The sequence below is a fragment of the Lethenteron reissneri genome, chromosome 21 (assembly GCF_015708825.2).
Source record: "Lethenteron reissneri isolate LAM-NWPU_2019-01 chromosome 21, ASM1570882v1, whole genome shotgun sequence".
In the NCBI taxonomy this organism is placed as follows: Eukaryota; Metazoa; Chordata; class Hyperoartia; order Petromyzontiformes; family Petromyzontidae; genus Lethenteron; species Lethenteron reissneri.
The window spans coordinates 16,434,850-16,454,768 of NC_083799.1; the positions used below are offsets into that span (position 1 = coordinate 16,434,850).

A 19,919-nucleotide genomic window follows, 5' to 3' on the forward strand; every position below is an offset into this window, starting at 1 on the left:
GTGACGTCACGACGCACTGCGCGATGACGTCAGAAGCGTTGACGCCGCAGCGTCAGTGCGGGAAGGTAAAACCCGAAAAGCGACGAAGCTCTTTCCCGCCGGCGTCCGAGAAGCTGAACTCGGCGCTCGCCGGACGCAAACCGCGGGCTGCGATGCCATCTGGAGGAAGCGACTGAAGCCGCGGCCGCCCGCCCCCGGGGCCCCCGGACGTGACCGCGAGCCCAGCCAGTGGCGCTCGGCCTCCGCTGGAGCCACCACCACCACCACCAACAACAACAACTACAGCGACGGCGGTGTTGTTGTTGCTGTTGTTGTTTAGCGGACACGTGTCGATGCTGAGGAGGTAGCGCGGTCGGCCCCGCCATGGACGCGACGAAGCTGGAGCAGGACGCCGTGAAGTTCGCGCGCCTCGGCGTGGTCAGAGACGAGGGCGGCGAGTACGGGGAGGCCGTCTTCTTCTACAAGGTGGCGGCGGCGGCGGCGCCACGCGGCCACGTTCACCCACTAACACCACCACTACTACTACCACCACTACACACAGCACCACCACAACTACTACCACCACTAACACCACCACTACTACTACCACCACTACAACCACCACTACACACAGCACTACCACAACTACTACCACCACGAACACCACCACTACTACTACCACCACGAACACCACCACTACTACTACCACCACTACTACTACACACTGCACCACTACTACACACAGCACCACCACTACCACCACCACTACCACCACCACCACTACTACACCTACACACAGCACCACTACTACACACAGCACCACCACCTACACACAGCACCACTACCACCACCACTACACACAACACCACTACCACCAGCACTACACACAGCACCACTACACACAGCACCACTACACACAGCACCACTACACACACCACCACTACACACAGCACCACTACACACAGCACCACTACACACACCACCACTACACACACCACCACTACACACACCACCACTACACACACCACCACTACACACACCACCACTACACACACCACCACTACCACCACCACTACACACACCACTACCACCACCACCACTACACACTAGAATGAATTGTTCTCCAACTTAGCGATAAGATGAAACTGTCGTCATCGTCCCAGACCGGCGTGGGTGCCCCTACTCGTTGCATGTTAACGACCTCGCCTGGTATGCAGGTGGTTGTGGGTTCAATCCCGACCCCTGACGCCTGCTGCTGTATACTTGGAGTATTTGGCTGCTACAGATGTCCACGTGATACGCCGCTTCTAGTTGAGCCAGGCCCCTTCTGATAAAGAGCTTCATAGCTCTGTGGGCCTTACCTGGTAAAGTTTAGTTTCAGGTTCACCAGTTGCCCCATTTAAAGACGCGCTTATTTGTTTACACATAGAACCACAATCATCGCAAGAACACATGGACGAGTATTCCTTAGAGGCTTCGTCCAAGTCATCGGCCCGCTCTGGGGAACAGCACGGTACACCTTTGGTATCTGTGAACTCGTTCATCGTTTTCCGAGCTTGGCATACATAATCAAGCACTCGAACTGTGTACATGACACACGTGGTGCTCCTCGTGTGTTGTACATGACACGTGTGTGCGCGTGCACACGTGGTGCTGCTCGTGTGTTGTACATGACACGTGTGTGTGTGCGTGTTGTTGTGTGGCAGGAGGCTGCCCAGGCCCTGCTGTACGCCCTGCAGGCTGGCTCGCGGGCAGAGCGCTTGGCCGAGAAGGCGCACGAGTACCTCGACCGCGTTGAAGTGCTGCAGGCCACGGGTGAGTAGCTCCTCGCCGATGTGACCCCAGGGGCACTCGTGCACCACAGCAGGGCTGTGGTCAAGAGGCTCATCGATCGACGCTCCTGCTTATTATGTCAATGAAGCATGTTGCCATTGTATTTTCTGTGTCAACACGGCAACGGTACTGTATATATCACGTTGAAACATTGCCGTACGTTGTCGAGAGGCGGGATAGTGTTAAAATGTGAAAGGCAAGATGAGGAATGGTTTTTTAAAGTAAAAAAAAATCACGAAAATGCAATACGCGACCGACGCCGCTGATGCCCCCCCGCTCCTTGCCACGGATTCCTTCGCCGGATCTTACAGCCATTGCCACAACATACCTCGCACACTCTGTGTAATGTTATTTTGCACGTCTTATACACCTACAAAATAAACACCCTTCATCGCCCATAGGCTGGGCATAAGCCCTGACCACCGATGGCAGTGGCAGGGTTTACACATTCCTGCGGAGGGAGCTGGTAGGAACGTTGGGTTGCTCGGTCAATGGCCAGGGTCAACGGCGGCGTGGTGTATTCCGCAAATATGGCCGACTGTGAGGGCGGGCACAAGCCGGCGTGAGTAGGTTAAACGTTGAGTTTTATAAGGGCACTACGGGGTGACCAGCCCCTCCCCACCCAACCCCACCCCTCCCACTCCCCACCCTCCCCACCCAGCCTGTCTCCCCACCCTACCCACCCAGCCCCTCCCCACCCTCCCCACCCAGCCCCTCCCCACCCTCCCCACCCAGCCCCTCCCCACCCTCCCCTCCGCCCAGCCCCTCCCCACTCTCCCCACCCAGCCCCACCCTCCCCTCCCCACCCGGCCCCTCCCTCCCCACCCAGCCCCTCCCTGCACGACGGACGGACACAATAATCCCCTGTGGGCTGGTGTAACCAGGAGGTTCCTACCAGTATAACGTTGTCAACCGTTGCTCGTCGTGTGACAGTCCAGGCCAGTTCAGGACAGAGGGGGCAGCTGAAGTCGGCCCAGCAGGTGGCGACGGAGCGAGCGTACTTCCTGTGCAAGAAGGCGTTCGAAGCGGAGGAGAAGAACAATGAGGAGGAAGCGGCAGACCTCTACAAGAAGACCAAGGAACTGTGCATCAACACGGTGAGAGAAGCACCTTTCACCCGAGCCCACTGCGAACATTCCACTCCGGCAGCGTCACTATTATTCGTACTGTACAGGCCACGATCCACTGGGGCAATTTTAGGGCAACTTTTGCCGGCTTTGGACATTGTCAACGGTTGCAGCAGCGTTTCCTGTCGTAACAAAAACACAATAATGTCGTTGCCCAAAGCAGCTCCACCCTCGTGGGCAAATTGGATGGCAACTTCCAATCACTCCACTGCGGGAGGGGGCATCACACTCCTTGGTGCCCCCCTGCTTTACGCAGATAATCCGGTTCACGGGGATTCTGTGTCCTGTTCTGGGTGACTGGATTCAGAGCTGAGGGTGTTTGTTCCATCGAGGGGCTTTTGCCATCCGTCGCAATGACATCCACTCACCACCGAGCTGCTACTTGCACCTCTTAAATCCTGATAAATATCACGTAAGTCCTACATACCCAGACTGGTTTTCCTGTTTGCCCCAATGTATTCACCTTGCGGAGCCACTGTGCCTCTGGCCGTCTATGAACAACTCATCCAAAGACAATGGCCAACCGCGCTAATCTCCTGAATTTTGTGAAACGGGACTTGTTCCCTTCCACACACTTGCTACAGAACCTAAACAATGGGCTAGGCCCCCATGCATTATGTAACGCACATTAATTCTTAAAAATGTGTTATATCGGCCAGAACAACAAAGTTCCTACACTGAGTGTGCGGATCGCGAGCCTACGTTGTCGAGATGGGGCACAGACTTTGGCAGCAGGTGGAGAGAGAACAATGCAGGGATCTCGAAATCGCGAAGTCAGAGGGCAAGTCTGAGTTGCTATCTCTTGTGCCCCACCTTCCTCTCCGGCGTGGTGATGATGATGATGATGTCCTTCTCGGTCATCGGTGCCCTGCAAAGCCGCTGGCTCTCTCCTTGCCGTGCCTCTCCCTTCTAGCAGAGGCTCACTCAGCTTTTGGCGCCGATACTTTTTCAATGTTCCATTTTTTACACGTAAAATCCTTACGACACCTTTACCGACTGAATGAAGGGATATCGCTCCTGGAACTTAATTTGCCGTTGGGCCTTGATATTTATTATCATAATCCTCACCCTCCCTGCATCAGATCCCATTGCCAGAGTGTTGTCGCTCCCCCTTCTTGGAGAGCCAACTTCCCCATGTACTGAGAACCGAAGCCACATAGCAACGTTCTTGGGGAGAAAAATAAAATCAACACGGAGCCCTCGGGGATCTGCTTGTGGCTGGCTAAAGTTCAAGGCTGAAACCCATCGTGTCGGTGTGTGCATGGAGAGCGGTAGTGTGATAGTTATGCTGTTGCACTACGAACCTGGCGAACCGAGTTCTATTCCTGCTCATAACCAACATCAGTGTTGAGACTGTGGTGAGATGGTGTGGTGAGATGTGTGAGGGTGTGGTGAGGTGGGGTGTTGAGACTGTGCAGTGAGATGGTGTGGTGAGATGTGTGTGGTGAGGTGGGGTGTTGAGGCTGTGTGGTGAGATGGTGTGGTGAGATGTGTGAGGGTGTGGTGAGATGTGTGAGGGTGTGGTGGGGTGTTGAGATTGTGTGGTGAGATGTGTGAGGGTGTGGTGAGGTGGTGTGGTGAGGTGGGCCATGATGGGCATAGTGTGCCTCTGAGATGTTGAATCAACAGATGAATTCAGTTTGTAGACCATCATTGCTAAGCCAACACTTCTTTGATTTTAGAGAACTGTCACTCGATTCCATTACCCACCCAGTTGCCAGAGTCACTTTTGTTGGCGACTGTTGCTGGCAACAATTTCCTTAAAATTGTCCTCTTGGATCATGGTTTTCTTGGATCAAGTGAACTCACACAATATTTGATCGGTTGTTTAATGCAATGCTAAGTTGTCACTAGTCAATACTGTTCAATGGCTATTTTCTCTTGTGCTGGAAGTCATACGTATGGAGGTATAGCATTTGAAACCCAGTGAAGTGTTTGTAATTGTGAAATGCGACTTTTCTTTTTTTAGAAAAATGCCACCGCAGATAAAGATCTACAGAGTAAACTGAACAAGCTAGCCGAACAGGCTGAAGAGAGGTATGCCGGTGCCACTCGCTCGCAAAGGAATGCTTGTTGCCATTCAGTCTCTGCTTTTGTGATTAAAGTTCTCTATGTAGCTCTGCACGCTTCGTGACTCATTAATGCAAGCAGGAGGGCCGATCACGATTGTGCACGAGTTCACACTCCTGCATGTCAGCTGTGCTTGTTTGGCACAAGAGTTTTAAGTTATTGTTTTACTTGCTGCTGCTGAAAATAAGCAAGCCTGAATGCCAAGATCTCCATGAGTCACCCCTTTCCACATGATATGCATGCAGGTGGCTATTGATCGTGGGTGTTGGAAGATTTCCAGTCCTAATAATTTCGTGCAATTGGCGGTGGTGGCGCACACGCCTCTAATCGAGTACTGTGCGGAGGCATCCAGGGTTGGAGCATCAAGCGAACGTTGTAAAACTCCCGTGGGTGTCGAGGGTTCCATCGCTTGGCTCGCCAGGCGAAGGCGATACACCCGCACCTCCGATTAGCACGGTTGGCTACGTACGGTGCGAAATAAGTTCAACACACCTTCATGTGTGATCCACCAACCTTCGCCTGCACAGTGCTGGATAATAGGAGTACGCCACCACCGCCCGGCTATTTAAAGGTTTTGGTTGAACTTATCGGGGAATGCGTGAGTCACAGTCGCGCTGACCTCCGCACCACCACCGGCCCGGCCGCTGTTTGCTCTCAGGGCGGAGAAGCTTAAGGGCGCTTCGAACGTGGCGGCCGTGCACTCGGAGAGCGACGGGGCGCAGCGGTACCCCTCGCAGCCCGTCCGCCGGGTGCCCCCCCTGGGCTTTGACTTCAACAATGAGGGGGGCGGCCGGGGGCCCGCGGGTCCCGGGAGGCCCGGAGGCGGCCGGGGCCCTGGGGGTCCCTCAAAGCCACATGGCCCGCCGCCGTCGGCGACCGAGTCGTACAGGGACGAGGAGATCACGGTGCTCAGGTGAATTCTCGGTACTTTTATGGCGCAGATTCGTTTGTCGCGCTGCACGATGGAGGAGCGGCGTGCAGACAGGGCATCCGTGTGTTTTCTCTTGCAGGACAACTTCGCTCATCAACGGCTTGAAGTACGTGCCTTTCTTGGAATTGGATCTCAAGGAACGTTTTGCGTTCCCGATACCGTTCAGGTCGGTGTTCCTTTGATTTCTGTCCACACACAACCAAGCAACGGTGAAGCCATTTTCTGTTTGTCTCAAGCTAATAATCGCCCTTGTTTTTTTGGATATCAGCGCGTTTACTTTTTAATCAGTATGTGGCACGTGAGCTATTAAGTGGAATATGTCACTTGTGTTTTCTCTAACTAGTTGCAAATGCTTTGCGTCTTGTCTGCTGTTGCCCAGTGATGAGCACGGGAAGCTGGCACTGGCTCCCAAGCAGAAGGACAGGTTTGCTCGATGGGTGCGGCCATCAGATATCTGCACCAACCCCACTGTTATCTACGCCATCTCAAGCTTCAGCATCAAGCAGGTACTGCTTGACTCTGGTCCTCGTTATAAGGCCACCAAACAGTCCCCAATTTAATATTTTATGGCTACCTGTACTGATAATGGTGGGCAGGGGCCACCTGTAGTGGGTGGGTCTAAGACAGGTGGGTGGGGCTACCTGTAGTGGGTGGGCCTCAGACAGGTGGGTGGGGCTACCTGTAGTGGGTGGGCCTAAGACAGGTGGGTGGGGCTACCTGTAGTGGGTGGGCCTAAGACAGGTGGGTGGGGCTACCTGTAGTGGGTGGGCCTAAGCCAGGTGGGTGGGGCTACCTGTGTAGTGGGTGGGCCTAAGCCAGATGGGTGGGGCTACCTGTGTAGTGGGTGGGCCTAAGACAGATGGGTGGGGCTACCTGTAGTGGGTGGGCCTCAGACAGGTGGGTGGGGCTACCTGTAGTGGGTGGGCCTAAGACAGGTGGGTGGGGCTACCTGTAGTGGGTGGGCCTAAGACAGGTGGGTGGGGCTACCTGTAGTGGGTGGGCCTAAGCCAGGTGGGTGGGGCTACCTGTGTAGTGGGTGGGCCTAAGCCAGGTGGGTGGGGCTACCTGTGTAGTGGGTGGGCCTAAGACAGATGGGTGGGGCTACCTGTAGTGGGTGGGGCTAAGACAGGTGGGTGGGGCTACCTGTAGTGGGTGGGTCTAAGACAGGTGGGTGGGGCTACCTGTAGTGGGTGGGCCTAAGGCAGGTGGGTGGGGCTACCTGTGTAGTGGGTGGGGCTACCTGTGTCGTGGGCAGTCTCTCGAAGCAGTGGGCGGGACCAGCATCAGTCTGGGTGCCCCATCCGCTGGGCGGGACTTGTGATTGGGTGGGTGTGGATTTGTTCAAATGGATGGGGCTGATGGGAGAAGTGGCTGTCATGTGTCACGATTGAGCCTCCAAGAGAACTGGCAGCGTTATGGTTTTGCAGTCGTCACATCACCTGTTCGATGGCTGGTTAATCTGTCAAGTCTAATCAGTGTCTTCAACGGCTATAGAGTTATGAAGTAGCATGTTTCCTAAATGACTTGCAGATGGCTTGTGGAATGTGTTCTCTGCTTATATCTCTGCTGTGCTCATTATGATTGATGATATGCTAGCAGGTGCTGCTTTACTCATGTTAAATCTATTTTGCAATACATGTCAGTTTTCAACAATTTTCTGAAATGATTGCACTCCTTGAAGGCTGTGGGGACTATGGGCTGCATGAAAAATACGTTCACTTTTATGTGAAGAGACAGATAAATGAAGGAGGCATTATCCGCTGACAATATATTCTTCATGCCAGTGCTGGTTAGATGTTGCACGTGATGGGCCCTCATACGGTTACTAGTATCAAAGCACAACTTATTAGTTTCCACATTCATTTGTTATTTTTTTTTAAACTATAACATGCTAACGATGGCTCTAGATACTGCACACACACAGGTCTGGTGAACATGAATGTACGATCAGTGGCACGAGCTCATTGTGCGCACTGTGTAGTCGACATCGTGATGGTATTCCACGTCTGCGTGCGCGCGTGCTCCGACAGACGGTGGTGTCAGACTGCTCCTTCGTGGCGTCTCTGGCCATCAGTGCAGCCTACGAGCGCCGCTACAAGAAGCAGCTGATAACCAGGTGAAAGGGGCACTCGGTTAATGATCACAATATTTTTGGGGGGTTTTCCCTATCGCACCATTCGTGCGAATGGCATCGCAAACCGCCGTGGATTCTGTAACGCGCACAGCTGTTCCGCACCGAGGCGTGGGGAAACCACAAACGAGAAGGCGACCAGAACCTGTGCCAACAAATGCCCGAATTCTGTGGTCCTGTATTGGGATGATTGGCCAACTCCATGAATGAGCGTTTATACATGTCGGTGGGAACTGGAGTGTCCTCGGGGGTAGAAATGAGCACACTCGCTGTGCTGCCGTATCCTGCCAAGCCAGCAGGTGGCGACCTTGACGCCCTTGGGTAGCTCAGCACTCCGTCGTTCAGATTGGACTTGCACACCGCACTGAACCGCTGCTCGCAAGGGATGCAGGGATATTAAAGGCTTTGTCCTAAGTCCTTCTGTAAGACTGCAGCCTTTACAAACAGCCGATTTGTCATTTCCTCCCATGTAGGTGTGTTATTACCTTCGTATAAATGTGCACGTGCTAGGGCTGGATGCTGCTGATCTCAGTGATGAGTGAAATCCTTTTGGGCCAAAGTTCTTCAAAACCATACTTGAAAAGTTGTTCATTCTGGATTATTGATGATGAATAAGATGTACGTTTATATTCCCCAAATCGGAATATAGAGCTCTTAAAATAGTTATTTTTGTGCTTGTTTTCCTAAGAAAGCTTCACTGAGTACCAAGACTGCTAAGATTTTGCAGTAGGGGGCGACGATTAATTTCTATCCGTTTCCCAGTAATTTTTCTCATTTCGCTGCGCAAACCCAGCTCAATGCTGTGGGATGCGGGTGACGTCATCCTGCGTTGTGTGAGGAGTCGGCGCTAAGTGTGATGACGTCATCATGTCGTCCCCGGCTCTGTGGGGTGATGTCACCGTGTGGAAGCCATAGGTACGGCTCAAGGGTCGATGACGTCATGCCTAGACATCGCTTCTCGATGTAAATCAATGGGAAACCCGTATTCCGGAAAATTCTACCAATAAAATGCGGGTCACTCGTCCACATCAAATTGGCTCCCAATGGTTGTATTGGATGTTATTTCTCGAAAAAATATTGTGAATTGGGAATGGCGACATTTTTCTGTGAATGTCCTCAGCAAGAGAATCATTTTTGGTTTCATGCGTGTTTGGGAGAGACAGAATGTGAGGGATACTTGTGCATCATATATACATACACACCCGCAGTAATAATCAGGGTAAGCTCCCGTATTTGAACCGCAATGCTCTGCAACAAAAGGCGTTAGGGCTGGGCCATGTCACCGCCCTGAAATTTTAGCTGTCCACTTTCACACTCTTGTGAATTGTTTTGCCGATTATCCTGGAACAGCATCATCTTCCCCCAAAACAAGCGAGGAGAGCCCGAGTACAATCCCTGCGGCAAGTACATGGTCAAGCTGCACATTAACGGCGTCGCCAGGAAGGTACGAACTCCGGTTCCGTCACGTTTCTTTCAAAAAATCCCTGCGCAACAGACTCGCACGTCGGATGTTTTGAAACCTCTGTGAAGCACCTGGACATCTGTGACAAAGAGCTTTGTAGTTCATCGGATTCCTTCAGGATAAGTGAAGATTCAGATTGGGTGTGTGTGTTGGTGTAGGTCATCATTGACGACTACTTGCCAGTGGACCACAGCGGGGAGCTCCTGTGCTCCTACTCCACCAACCACAACGAGCTGTGGGTCTCGCTCATTGAGAAGGCCTATATGAAGGTGATGGGAGGCTACGACTTCCCTGGTTCCAATTCTGTGAGTATGCATGTTGAATTTCTTTCGCACCGTACGTAGCCAAACGTGCTAATCGGAAGTGCGGTGTCAGTCTTTGTTACCTAAATCTTTATAATTGGCATTGAAACCATCTGTTTCCTTCAAATGTTATTTTTGATCACATTTGTGTAATTATATATAGATGTAGAACAAACGTCTGTGCTGGGGGGTGGGATGCGTGAGCGGGATGGGGGGAGGGGAGGGCCGATTGCCGACACGGGCACTGAAGTTGTCCCCACGGCGATCTCAGAGCAGATGGAGGGATGATGTCTTGGAGGTGGCTGCGTGTTTATTGTGCAGCAGCAGTAGCAGCAGCTGCGCCATCTGGTGGAGGGGAGCGTGCGTTGGTGGTGCGGTGCGTGGCGGCATCGGCGGCTTTGGCCACGGTGACAAATGGGACTCGGGCGGGGGATCGCTTCACCTGCGGATGCCGCGCAACGCGTTACAATGCGCAGCGTTTCATGCGCAGTCGGGTTAAAATACGTTGGCGTTGTGTGCGCCTGTACAGAACATCGACCTGCATGCGCTGACCGGCTGGATTCCGGAGCGCATTTCCATGCACTCGGAGCACCAGCTCTTCAACAAGGAGGCCACCTTCAACATGCTCCATCAGCGGTGCGGCCTGCGGTCTCGGCACAGTGCGCCGTTTGCTCAGCCGCTGCCTCTGCTTGCTTTCGGAGCGGCGCGCTGCCAAACGTGGATATGACCATCGCAGTCGTGTGCTTGAGCGCTCCACTTCAATTGAAAACTAAGAGTCTGATAATTCTGCATCGATGACAAAAAACACTTCTTGCAGTAATTCCGTTTTGTAAAATGTATTCAAAAGTAACTCGAGTTATGCATGCAGCGCCGTGCCGCTTTGTTGAAGGTGCCTATTGAGTAATTGACACCACTTAGCCACACTGCGACTGCGTGGGGCCCGGGATGTCTGGCTGTAGCTGAACGTGGCTTGTGAACTGCGAATTGCAGTGTAGGTTTCACCACGGGGACGTCCTCATCACCATAGCCACAGGAGTGATGACGGATGAAGAGGGGGAGCAGAGAGGCTTGGTCCCCACGCATGCATATGCAGTGCTGGACATTCGCGAGGCACAGGTACATGCTGTGTCTGTCTGTCTGTGTGCTGATCGTGCCACTGGCTCCCAATGCAATCCCCAAACAACTTCAAGATCCTACTCAGTGACTTGGGCTCTCTCCTGCCTCGCTAACAACACTTGCTCCAAAAGTCTGCGAAGGCTATACAGGGGATGTTTCTGTTTGAGTGAGTAGGGCGTGAAGTTCCTGCAGCTGAAGAACCCGTGGAGTCACCTGCGCTGGAAGGGCCGCTACAGTGAGCGCGACGAGAAGAACTGGACTCCGGGCCTTCAAAAGGCCTTGAACTACGACCTAAAGAAAGCGCAGAAGACAGACGATGGTACGCTCATGGGGATTTCAGGTCAGCTGTGATGGAATCCTTCCGTAACCTACAAGAAGCCAAATTTATGGATAAGATGGTGTTGTATATTTCTGACACGTTTAGTTGACAAAGCTGATGTATGAACACTGGTGGAGTAGGTAGCACTGGATGAAGGCCTTTCACGGTCTGGTGGCTTGTAGACATTGGACATGTGCGGGTCGCCGATTGTCTTAGCGATGGATAAAGTCAGCGACAAGTCGGGGAGCGCGTAGCGCGAGTCCGCGAGCGCTCTCTTCACGAAGGTTGCCGCTCCGCGTTTAGGCACGGTGCTGCCGCGCCATAGTGTGTCCGGCGATGTCGCATCGTGCATCTTGTTTGTCACGCTTGGGGAGATGTTCCTGGACGGCCTGGCACGTCCATGTCGTGCTGGCGCTGGAACCTGGCCAGGCAATTCACTTTTGTCGCGGCGTGAGAGGGCCCCTCTTTGTTGAGATGGCGCACATGGAGAATGCCAGGGTCGACAGTTTTAGCTTCTGTTGAGGCTTGGAGAGACGCCTACGGCTTCTTCCTTGATTGCTGCTCTGACCTAGAGGCTGTTTCCCAGAATCCGGTCTGCCTTGGTGGCATTCTATCGGCTGTGCCGGTCACCCAAGGTTACGGTGGCCTTCCACTGCGAGCACGGTGAGCGTGCGTGATGGTGCTCCGTTTGCGTGTGCCACGGCAGGTGTGTTTTGGATTGACTGGGAGGCTGCCTGCGCATTTTACGATGTGATCTACCTCAGCTGGAACCCTTCCATCTTCCCGGAGACGACCTGTCTGCACAGGTAGGCACATGCCGAGTTGTACATTTCAAACGCTCGTATGTGTGGTGTCATTGTGTGTTTGCTTGGCGTGTGTCACATTGACAGCCTGGACCCTCTTGCAAACGAAATGTTCCGTCTCGAGGGAGCATCCAGATGAAATATTTAAAAAAATAAAAACAATGATTAATAGCTTTCAAAACAACAATACATGAAAGATGTAGCTCGTGTATGTGGTTGAACAAAATAACGGGGGGATAAATCCTGTCGGCATGAGCAGAGCCCGTGGTCACTTATTTTATAATTGAATTTGTAGAAGCATCAGTCATTCAATCGGCAGAGCAGTCGCTCCTGCTGGATATCTTTGTGCTCGCCAAAGTTCAACTGCGGAAGAGGACCGCAGCAGCACGCAGCCAGAATTGGAGAGAAGAAATGCTGAAGACACAGCACAGCCCAGCCCGGCAAACTGCACCAAGTGGTCGCAGCTCTTCATATAATATCCCACCGTCCGCTTTGCATCTAAAGTTGCCCCTCGCCCCCCGTGTGCCTCCAGCCAGTGGAGCTCGGAAAAGGGCCCCGTGCGAGACGCGTACAGCCTGGGCAACAACCCCCAGTACCGCCTGGAGGTGCAGTGTCCCCAGGGAGGGGCTGCGGCCGTGTGGGTGCTGCTCACCCGGCACATCACCGACAAGGTGAGGCGGGGGAGGGGGGCGGCGACCTCCCGTCGTGGCAGGTCCCCAGCTTGCAGCTGCTTGCCACAGGAGGCTCGGGAGGCTCGCGAAGGCTTTTATCGTCGGGTCAGGCGGCGTTCGCACGCCCCCGCGGGGTTCTCAGTGCAGCCCGTCTCTCGCTGCTCTCCTCCACTGTCCTTTTTGCAGGACGACTTTGCGGAGAACAAGGTGTTTTTCACGCTCCTGGTTTACAAGACCAACGGGAAAAAGATCTACTACCCCAGTGAGTAGACCCCATCCTGGAACAACCCACACTGGACCCCGGCATACCTGCTGACTTCTGTCTTATCGCAAGCCTTATCTTGGAAAGGTCTTGGAAGGTGTATCCCCTCCCAACGCCCCACGACGCGGTAGTCGTGTTTCTGTCCACTCTACCGAGACGCACAGTAAGCATCGGCCCTGTTTCCCAAAGTAATACATTGGCCCGTGTGTTAGTCATTGTAATTGCCCACGTGTTTGTGCTTCGTGCGTACATAGGTATCCTCACAACCCGCTGCCGTTTTGGCTCTTGACAGGTGACCCAGCGCCGTACATCGACGGCATCCGCATTAACAGCCCCCACTACCTGACCAAGCTGACCGTCAAGGACCCGGGCAAGACGGTGTACACGCTCGTGGTGTCGCAGTACGAGAAGCACAACACCATCCAGTACACGCTGCGGGTGAGGGCACCGCACCCGCGTCGTATCGCACCCCACTCGCGTCTCATGGCAAGAAGGACCTGGGTTTGATTCCCGACTCTCTGTGGAGTTTGTGTGCTCTCCGCCTGTTCTGCACGGGTTTCCTCCAGGCTCTCCTGGTTTCCACACCATAGCTAAAAAAAACGTACAATGTCAATCTTCTAATTTGCAAAACTAAATATTTAAAAAGTTACCCACCAATTACTTGCATGGAAATTTTGTCCTTGCTCCTGGCAGACCAAGGTCCACTGCCGAGCCAGGCGCGCTGACCTTGAGCCAGGCGCTCTCACCCTGAGCCAGGCACTCTGACCTTAAGCCAGGCGCTCTGACCTTGAGCCAGGTGCTCTGACCTTGAGCCAGGCGCTCTGACCCTGAGCCAGGCGCTCTGACCTTGAGCCAGGCGCTCTGACTCTGAGCCAGGCGCTCTGACCTCGAGCCAGGCGCTCTGACCTTGAGCCAGGCGCTCTGACCCTGAGCCAGGCGCTCTGACCCTGAGCCAGGCGCTCTGACCCTGAGCCAGGCGCTCTGACCCTGAGCCAGGCGCTCTGACCCTGAGCCAGGCGCTCTGACCCTGAGCCAGGCGCTCTGACCCTGAGCCAGGCGCTCTGACCTTGAACCAGGCGCTCTGACCTTGTGCCGCACAGGGACAGCTGCCGATAGGGGGCAGGTTGTGCGCTGCGAGACGTTTTGTTACGTGATGGAGCGCAATTTCAATTCGAGTTCATTCATTCTGTCACTGGAAGTTTCGCAACGTTAAAATCTGCCATTTGTAAATTAGTGGTCATTCCATGGATCTGATTAACTAAAATGCATTGGTGGTAATTTACCCGAATTATGTTTAATGGGTGGCTTATTTCATGAAGTATGTGTTTTACATTCAAAAGTAAAACATGTTTGCAATGCAAATTTAATTAATGTGTGAGCCAATGTTGAGGCTGCACTGTCTTTGATATATTTGGCTCAGCTGTGCAATAGAATTTGCCTCGGCTGCTTTAATACGCGGTGGGCTAAATAGATTCCTCGCTCACGATGATCTGATTATCAGAATTGTGCTTGCGTGGATTTTAAATTCTGACCGAACCAGATGTGGTCAGCTAATTTAATGTCAATTTACTTTAAAGTGTTTGGAAATTAAATTGACACGTCTATTACGGGCAGCTCGTAAATGCCTGTCCAGTCTCCGTGCGCTATTAAAAGTAGACTTCGAGCCCTTGCTCTTGACCCTAAATCCCGCGAGTGTTCATCCCCTGATGTTCATTGGCTGCATTTGCAATCTCTTCATTGCAGGTGTTTGGCTCCGGCAAGTTCAACCTTTTGGAGATTCCTTTTTCATTCACTAAACATCAACGGGTGCGTATCTACGCACACTGTGTCTCATTTGTCTGCCCGTGCACATTGAATGTTTGGCCACCCGTTCAGCAGCGAGTCGCACGATGGGGCAGCAGTCATGCCCACCTCCTCGAGATGACCTTTTCAGCCCAGATCCCTCGCACCCCTCGCTGGAGGAAGCCAACTACAGTGCACACACAGCATTATTGCTTCTTCTTTATTCCATATATTTTACCCAGGAAAGCCTTGCTGATGCCTTATGATTCTTTTTCAGGAGGGTCCTGCCAGGTTTGCCCAGGAGGGTTGGGCGATGATTGCTATGTAGATTCAATTTAAAATAATTTGCGGTGTCATTTTTCACAATTGGCAAAATTGAACCATGAAGCAGCCACACAGATGGCGTACTCGAGTCGGTGACGTTTGCACCTCCGATTTGCACGGTTGGCTACGTACGATGTGAAAGAAGTTCAACATACACACGTAGATACATACACGAGACCTTTAACAGTCCACTGTGAAGCGAGCGGCACGTATTTTTACGGTCAATACACCGACGGTAACGAGGGCAGTCGCCGGTTTCGAACCGCGCACCCATCTACCGCCGCTGCCGAGACCACGTCACCACCCCGGTGGTGATCGTCACTCCCACAGCAGCCGCCCCCTCCCGGACGCGTTCAGCGGAAGCGGTGGCGATGTGAAGAAGCGGATCGTGATTTTGTGTTTGTTTGTAGATCACCGGGAAATGGGAGGGCAGTTCGGCGGGCGGCTGCTCCAACTATCGGGACACGTACAAGAGTAACCCCATGTACCAGCTGCGCGTGGACAAGAAGGGCCCACTGCTCGTGGAGATTCGAGGACCCAAGTTTGTAGTCCCTTGTTCCCACTCCACGCTATCGCAACGGTCATGCTACTGCAGTGCGGGGAGTCGCATCGATTGATTTTCGGGTGTACACGGTTTATCGTTAACCCAAAACTTGGACCGGTTACGATTCAATCCCTGAAAGTTGAGTTCTAGTTAACCGTTTGCTACAAACCAGTTTAAACTTGTAAAAATGTAGCATATTGGTTCAATAATTGTTTTAGATAACATTACAGTTAACCCCTTAAAATTAAAATGTAGTCTTAACTGCAGAGAAATGTATCCAGTTGAAAAATAGTCGCCTCTATCGCTGCCGCCTGTCTGTGCGAGTCGGTGTGAACATCGCCGCCCGAGCCCCGGTCAGTGTTGCCGTCTCTCCCACCTCGTGCTCAGTGCACAAGTAGCTGGCATCATCGGTAATAACAGCAACATAGGGTGAGCGATTTTGGCCTGTTTCACGTTTAACACCCCATCTACAGAGTGGGACGTTAATATTTTTGAACCGGTTAAAACCGGTTCCTGAATCCCTTTTTCTTGGTTTTGTTTCCAAAGCGAGGCATTTTATCGGGGTTCGGTGTTGGCTTTTCGGGTTAAAGAGAATAAGCGGTTAACGCTGCTTTCCAGTTCTGGTGTTTGGTTCGGTTTGACTCTCTGCTGCAGGATGCGTCGCCTGAGGGCTTGCTTGGGAGGCCACTGGCATCGCAAGCACTGTCTCACCTGCGCTCTGGCGCTGGTGTGTGTGTGGTGTCTGCACGTAGTGTGTGCACACGGTGCTTGTGTGCGTTGCATGTGTGTGTATACGATGTGTGTACAAGTACGTGTGTGCCTACCCCCCGGGTTGCTCCTCTCCTGTTGTGTCAGTGGGGTCAGCCGCAGACTTGACACACTGCAAGACATTCCAGTGTTGCATGCAAGCTCTGCAGCGGTAAACACACGGTGACAGAATAAGTACATTAAGAAAGAGATGTCCCGTTACATATCCCGTGTCTCGTAGCAATCTGCACAATGCTGTTTCTTCCCACAAGTGACGCGCGGCGTTGCCGTTGCAGGCAGTACAGCGTGGGGTTTGAGCTCGTGGTGGTGAGCACCGAGGGGGACTCGGGAGCTGCGTTCTCAAGGAAAGGCTCTGGAGATTACAGGCAAGGAACTCCCCCACGATGCTGTAGCGATGCACTCATTCCACCGATTAAAATGTATTCTTAGGATCACGTGCATCAAATCGTGCACGTGAGAATCTCTTATTTTACCTCTCATTCAAATGTATTTGCGAGTCGCTGTGTGACGGAACCTTCGTCGCTCTCTCCCCAGGAGCGGATTTTGTTACCTGGAATTGGAGTCGCTGCCAGCTGGGATCTACAACCTCATCCCGACCACCTTCCTCCCTGGCCAAGAGGGCCCGTTCTTCCTGGACATACACACGGCCGCAGCCATCAAAGTCTCGAAACTGCAGGGATAACAGCGGCCGTCGTCTTCACGCCACCCATTGCAGCAATCATTCGGCACATCGGGAAAACCCGAGTGGCGGGAATTACACGCTCTTGTTGCCCAACGATCGTTGGCGGCGGTGTTTTCGAAGACGCTCGTCCAAAATCCTGATATTTACTTACAGCCTGGGCAGGACACACATCGGTTTAATGCTCAGCTATGCTGACCACCAGTCCTCTGGCTGGCGTCTCATCCCCTGCAGAAATGACTGGTGTGGCAGTGATTAAATATCTTGTACCAAAACACCAGGAGACATCTTGAGATGAGTGACAACATAGTCTTGCGTCGCTCAATTTATTGTAAACTAAACGTAGTCGAATGATAGGTTGCCTTGAACCTTGACATTGTGTTCTCAGCCACTCGCCGTGCTCTGTGCACCTTGCCGGATGTGTCGCTCGCATGAACGGCGACGGTGGGCGGTGCAAATCGGTTGGTGGCAGTGGCTGCTGCAGTGAGAAGCTGAGTTGTGCGTAGCAGATTCGGCACAAACGAATTGGCCTCCGTTTTACATGGCATCGCGGTTCTTGGAAATCGTGTACTTAATCTACATTTTTCTACTCTGCATTTATTACCCAAATCTTCCCGGGTTCATTAACAAGGATTAAAAGTGAATTTAGTTTACATTTTAACTTAATCATGTGAACATATTTGTTCTAGCCCAACGCATGTTTCATACCGCAAAAGTTACAATTTCTTTTTGTAAAGCTAGCATTAAGTGAAAGTAATTTAAAGCACTTTTATTCTGTTAAAATACTGTTGCCTTTGAATACCGGTTTATGCAATTGTCTGCATAGTACAGCATTTCCCCAAGCGCTGGGTTGTAAGCCCCAGACGGGGGTCGCGTTAGGAGCTCGCGGTTAAATATGTAAGTAGCGATTCGCTCCCTTGACTTAAACAACAAGGGTTAAAGGTGTGGCCCTGCAGTTGCTTCCCCAAGCGACTGCTGGCAGAAGGGCCTCGCGCTCGAGTCAACTCGAGAAGGAACTGTATTTGGTCTACTCTTCCACGTTGCCCTGACGTGCTGGACGAGGTGGCCGTGCCCACGACAGTGATGCCAAAATATAGGTCTGAGGTATCGCCATGTCAAACATATTTGGGAAACCCGAGATGAGTGTAATGTGTAATGTGTTTACTAAAACGGGGAAAGGTTCTGTTTAGATATTACCGTATGCAATTTCAACTGAAGAGGTATATTTTGCCATGATGGAAATGATTTATTATTCGATGGGGTCGGTTGGTGAACCAAAAACATAAAGTAGAAACATTAATTGTGTTCCATTGTGTAGATCTTATCCACGATATAAATGTTACAATTGATATTTTGTCTGGACGCGACTTTAAATCTGATGCCGTGCGGCATGAGATGCTTTGTGAAAAGTCCTCGACCAGAGTGGTTGAGGGTTGACGCGTATTGTCGGCTTGCGGGGATAGGTGGTGAACAACCGAAGCCAGTTGATTTTTGCTCCTTTATTAATAGTTATTCATTATTTTCCTATTTAATAAACATTGCTTTCGAATATTAACATTGTCTTTCCTTTATTTGGTCAAATGAAAAAATTGATTCACTTTGAAATGTGGATATTTATTTATTCCGACGTCCCATCGCAACCCGCGAGAACTCGTAACCGGTTTTTTCTACCTCTCTCTATGGTCATTACAGAATCCCCCACCCCCTCTGGCGTACAAAGCATGGCCTCGTGCAAACCAGGGCCCTCGTACAAAGCATGGCTTCGTACAGACCAGGGTTGTGTTACCGGTAACTGCATATGGCTCTGACTGGCGTCACAGTAGCAGCCTGGTCTCGGCTCGCTGATGAAGGTTGCAAAGATTGTCATCCTTGCAGTTGGAAACGGCATCGTCTCCCCTCCTGATGCCGAGAGGAAATGGGCGAGGTTCAGGACTGTCCCATGCAGCTGCAATGGGGAACGTGGTCGAAACCTTTCCAGCAGGGCCGTCCGTAGGGGGTGTGGGGCCGGGGTAGATCCCACTGCGGGCCCCGCCAACGCCTTCAAACTAAACCAGCACCATGACGTCCAAGTGCTACCCCCCCCCCCCCCCCCCCAAAGCGCAGGGCCCGGGGCGGTCGCCCCGATTATCCGTATCCCCTGGGACTGCTCTGCTCCCCAGAGACCGTGGCTTACGCAGCTGCTCTGGATAAGTGAAGGCAGCAAGCCCGTCATGTTCGAGAATTAGGTTTTCGCTCAGAGGTTCGGAAAGCCGCGCGGCGCTGCAAGGATTGCGAGCGGGTGGCCGCACGTTGCTGAGCAGGTGTGCATCACGCTGCTGCCGTGGTGCACACGAAGATGTGGATGATGTGGAGCTGAGCGGAGCTGCCGAAGACCCCTGGGCAGTTGGGGGCAGCCGCCAACAACGGAGGGCGGGGGGCCGCGGAGCGACGCTCGACAACGACGAGCGGAGGGCTGAGCCCGCGAGCAAGTCGACAACGAGGGGGCGGTGGTGGCGGTGAATCTGCGTGCGCACTCCACGCGGCCACAAAGTGCACCTAGCCTGGCACGGAGCCACGCCGTGACGTCACCGGCGATCGGCGGCTCCTGCCGGTGACGTCATCCCGTGCGCTCAGCTCGGAGCCCCCCCACCCACTCCCACCCCCCAACTACCCCCACCCACCACTCACTCCCCCCCAACCACTACCACCCCCCACTCGCCCCCACCCACTCGCCCCCCACTCCCCCCCACCCACTCCCCCCCACCCCCACTCGCCCCCACCCCCACTCGCCCCCACCCCCACTCCCCCCCACCCACTCCCCCCCACCCCCACTCCCC

The 19,919-nt window shown here is 52.9% G+C and overlaps 1 protein-coding gene across 1 annotated transcript; it reads left to right on the plus strand.

Annotated features, from left to right (window-relative positions):
• Positions 1-63: 63 nt before the first annotated feature.
• On the plus strand, positions 64-18,658 carry CAPN7 (calpain 7). Its single transcript, XM_061555984.1, has 21 exons — positions 64-465; positions 1,686-1,794; positions 2,746-2,909; positions 4,909-4,976; positions 5,668-5,922; positions 6,020-6,106; positions 6,320-6,446; positions 7,971-8,056; positions 9,422-9,515; positions 9,692-9,838; positions 10,365-10,471; positions 10,831-10,951; positions 11,126-11,270; positions 11,977-12,076; positions 12,606-12,744; positions 12,931-13,006; positions 13,299-13,444; positions 14,750-14,812; positions 15,523-15,653; positions 16,700-16,789; positions 16,959-18,658. Exons 1-21 carry the CDS (start codon positions 364-366, stop codon positions 17,104-17,106), a joined length of 2,505 nt encoding a protein of 834 aa, XP_061411968.1. The 5' UTR covers positions 64-363; the 3' UTR covers positions 17,107-18,658.
• The last annotated feature ends 1,261 nt before the right edge of the window (positions 18,659-19,919 follow it).

What these genes read in the sequence shown, in the direction of transcription:
- CAPN7 (XM_061555984.1), top strand. Translation starts at nt 364, where the DNA reads ATGGACGCGACGAAGCTGGAGCAGGACGCCGTGAAGTTCGCGCGCCTC. An exon ending in GTGGAGATTCGAGGACCCAA is followed by an intron (nt 15,654 to 16,699) that starts GTTTGTAGTCCC and finishes TTGCCGTTGCAG; the next exon opens with GCAGTACAGCGTGGGGTTTG. An exon ending in AAAGGCTCTGGAGATTACAG is followed by an intron (nt 16,790 to 16,958) that starts GCAAGGAACTCC and finishes CTCTCTCCCCAG; the next exon opens with GAGCGGATTTTGTTACCTGG.